The sequence below is a fragment of the Pinus tabuliformis genome, chromosome 3_2 (genome assembly GCF_031772625.1).
Source record: "Pinus tabuliformis cultivar Carrire ecotype Pingquan chromosome 3_2, CPIR1, whole genome shotgun sequence".
NCBI lineage: Eukaryota > Viridiplantae > Streptophyta > Pinopsida > Pinales > Pinaceae > Pinus > Pinus tabuliformis.
The window spans coordinates 578,875,121-578,877,068 of NC_142302.1; the positions used below are offsets into that span (position 1 = coordinate 578,875,121).

Sequence of the window (1,948 nt, forward strand, 5' to 3'; positions counted from 1 at the left end):
TAAGTTGATAAAAAGTTTACATTGCAAATGTTGTAGCATCACTTGTCATCCTGTGAGACTATCATGACTGTTTTTCAAAAAATTACTGCCTTATGCCTGAGCATATTCCTTTAAAATGCTGAGACTGTCTCTGATTTTCCCTGCATTATGTTCCTTTACGGCTGTAAACTTAAACAAAAATCAATGCACTTATCAAAAGTGGATACCATCAAACACGGGTCTCCTCAGCATAGAGGAAAACAACCCGTCACCATAGCCGAGAGTTAATAAAAGCCGAAAAGTCGGAGCTGTATAAGTTTTAATATGTATATGAGAAAAAGAAACAAAAATTTCTGTCATAGAATCAGAGCATTTGATTGTAAGGCGGCTGATCTGATCTTCTGATTTGGCCTTGATCATCTTCTTCTATTTTCCAGCTGCCCAAAATCTGTTGTAGACCATCTTTAGAAAGTTTATCCCCTGTGTCATTCCTTTCCCTGAAAATATGACATAGTGAGAAACTGTTAAAAAAAGATTTTAGTCTCTGTATTTCTCCCAAGATTTGTTTTAAGACCTGATTTCTGCAGGAACTTTGACCATTTACCCATCTGATCACATTTTGGGAATCCCCGAAAATTTGAATTGTGAGGGTGTGCCTTTGGATGAGCCAGCATATAAGGATTTTTAGAGCAAGCAGTTCTGCAAGGTTATTTGAGCCTGTTCCTAGTCCCACAGAGGCTTTAAGAATGTGCGATGGAGTTTCTTGGATGACTAGGCCAGCTCCTGCTATATTGTTTTGGGATGCCCCGTCAAAAAAAGCCCGAGGGATTCCTTCATCAAACTGCACTTCTAGAACATTCCTTTGGGAGGGAACTACCTTGGGTTCGGGAATACTGGAAAAGATGGCAGAGCTCTAAATGGCTGTGATAACTACGGGGGTTTCCTTGTCCTGGAAGATGCTCTTGTTCCTGGCTATCCAAACTCCCCAGCTCATGATGAGAGGAAGGTTGCGCATGTTCCCATGTGGATGTGAATGCCACCACTTCTGCCAAGCTTCTTGCACACTGTTACCTTCCCATTCGAGCTTTTTGTTCAGAAGATTTCCTGCCTCGCTCCATATCTTAAGAGTTTCTAGGCACTTTAGAAAAAGATGCGTTATGGATTCTGCTTCTTTTTTGCATAAGGTGCATCTCCCAGGCCCGTGCATGAATCTGGACTGCAGGATGTCCCAAGTAGGAATTTTACTTCTTAAAATGCACCAGAACAGGATTTTTGACTTTGGAGGGCTCTTGAGTTTCCATAGCTGTTTCGACCACCATTCCGGCTCTCCCCATCGTTTCCTTGACATAAGGAGGTTATAGTCGTTCTTTGGAGCATAATACCCAGAATCTGCATGTGCCCAAATTAATTCATCCTGTCTGTCACTCAGCCTAACATTGGATCTGAAGAGTTCCTGGGTATAAACTCTCCATTCGTTCCACCATCTTTGCTCCAACTCCAAGTCTTCTCCATTCTTCCAAGCTTGGGCCCAGATGGATGAAGAGCCTGGTTTCTCCACTTGGCTTAGGAAAAGGAGACCTTTTTCTTCTAACTGTTGAATCAGGCCCGGGGAGAGGGCATAGTCGCCATTGCAACCAACCCAAGGATCCTTCCCGATCTTTACCTTTTCACCATTCCCAATCTTCCAAGCTAGTCCTTGCTCGATCACCTTAAAGGACTCCAAAGTAGCTTTCCGTATAGCAGAAGTGTTCTTTTGGGTCTTGACTGGGTTCCTGATCCATTCTTCCAGAGGGGTTGGGTCTATGTATTTCTTTTTAACCGTTTTTGTCCAGAGGTTTTCCATCTTAATAAGACGCCACCCAAATTTGGCTGCCAATGAAAGTCTGAAGTCAGGTAGGCTTTTTATCCCCCAGCCACCCCATTCTTTTGGTCTCACAAATTTCTCCCAGGCTACCCAAGGGAGGACCAT

The 1,948-nt window shown here is 43.2% G+C and overlaps 1 protein-coding gene across 1 annotated transcript; it reads right to left on the bottom strand.

Moving 5' to 3' along the window:
- Positions 1-892: 892 nt before the first annotated feature.
- Positions 893-1,948, bottom strand: LOC149181872 (uncharacterized). The gene has a single exon (XM_089414356.1). It carries the CDS (start codon positions 1,946-1,948, stop codon positions 893-895), a length of 1,056 nt encoding a protein of 351 aa, XP_089270482.1.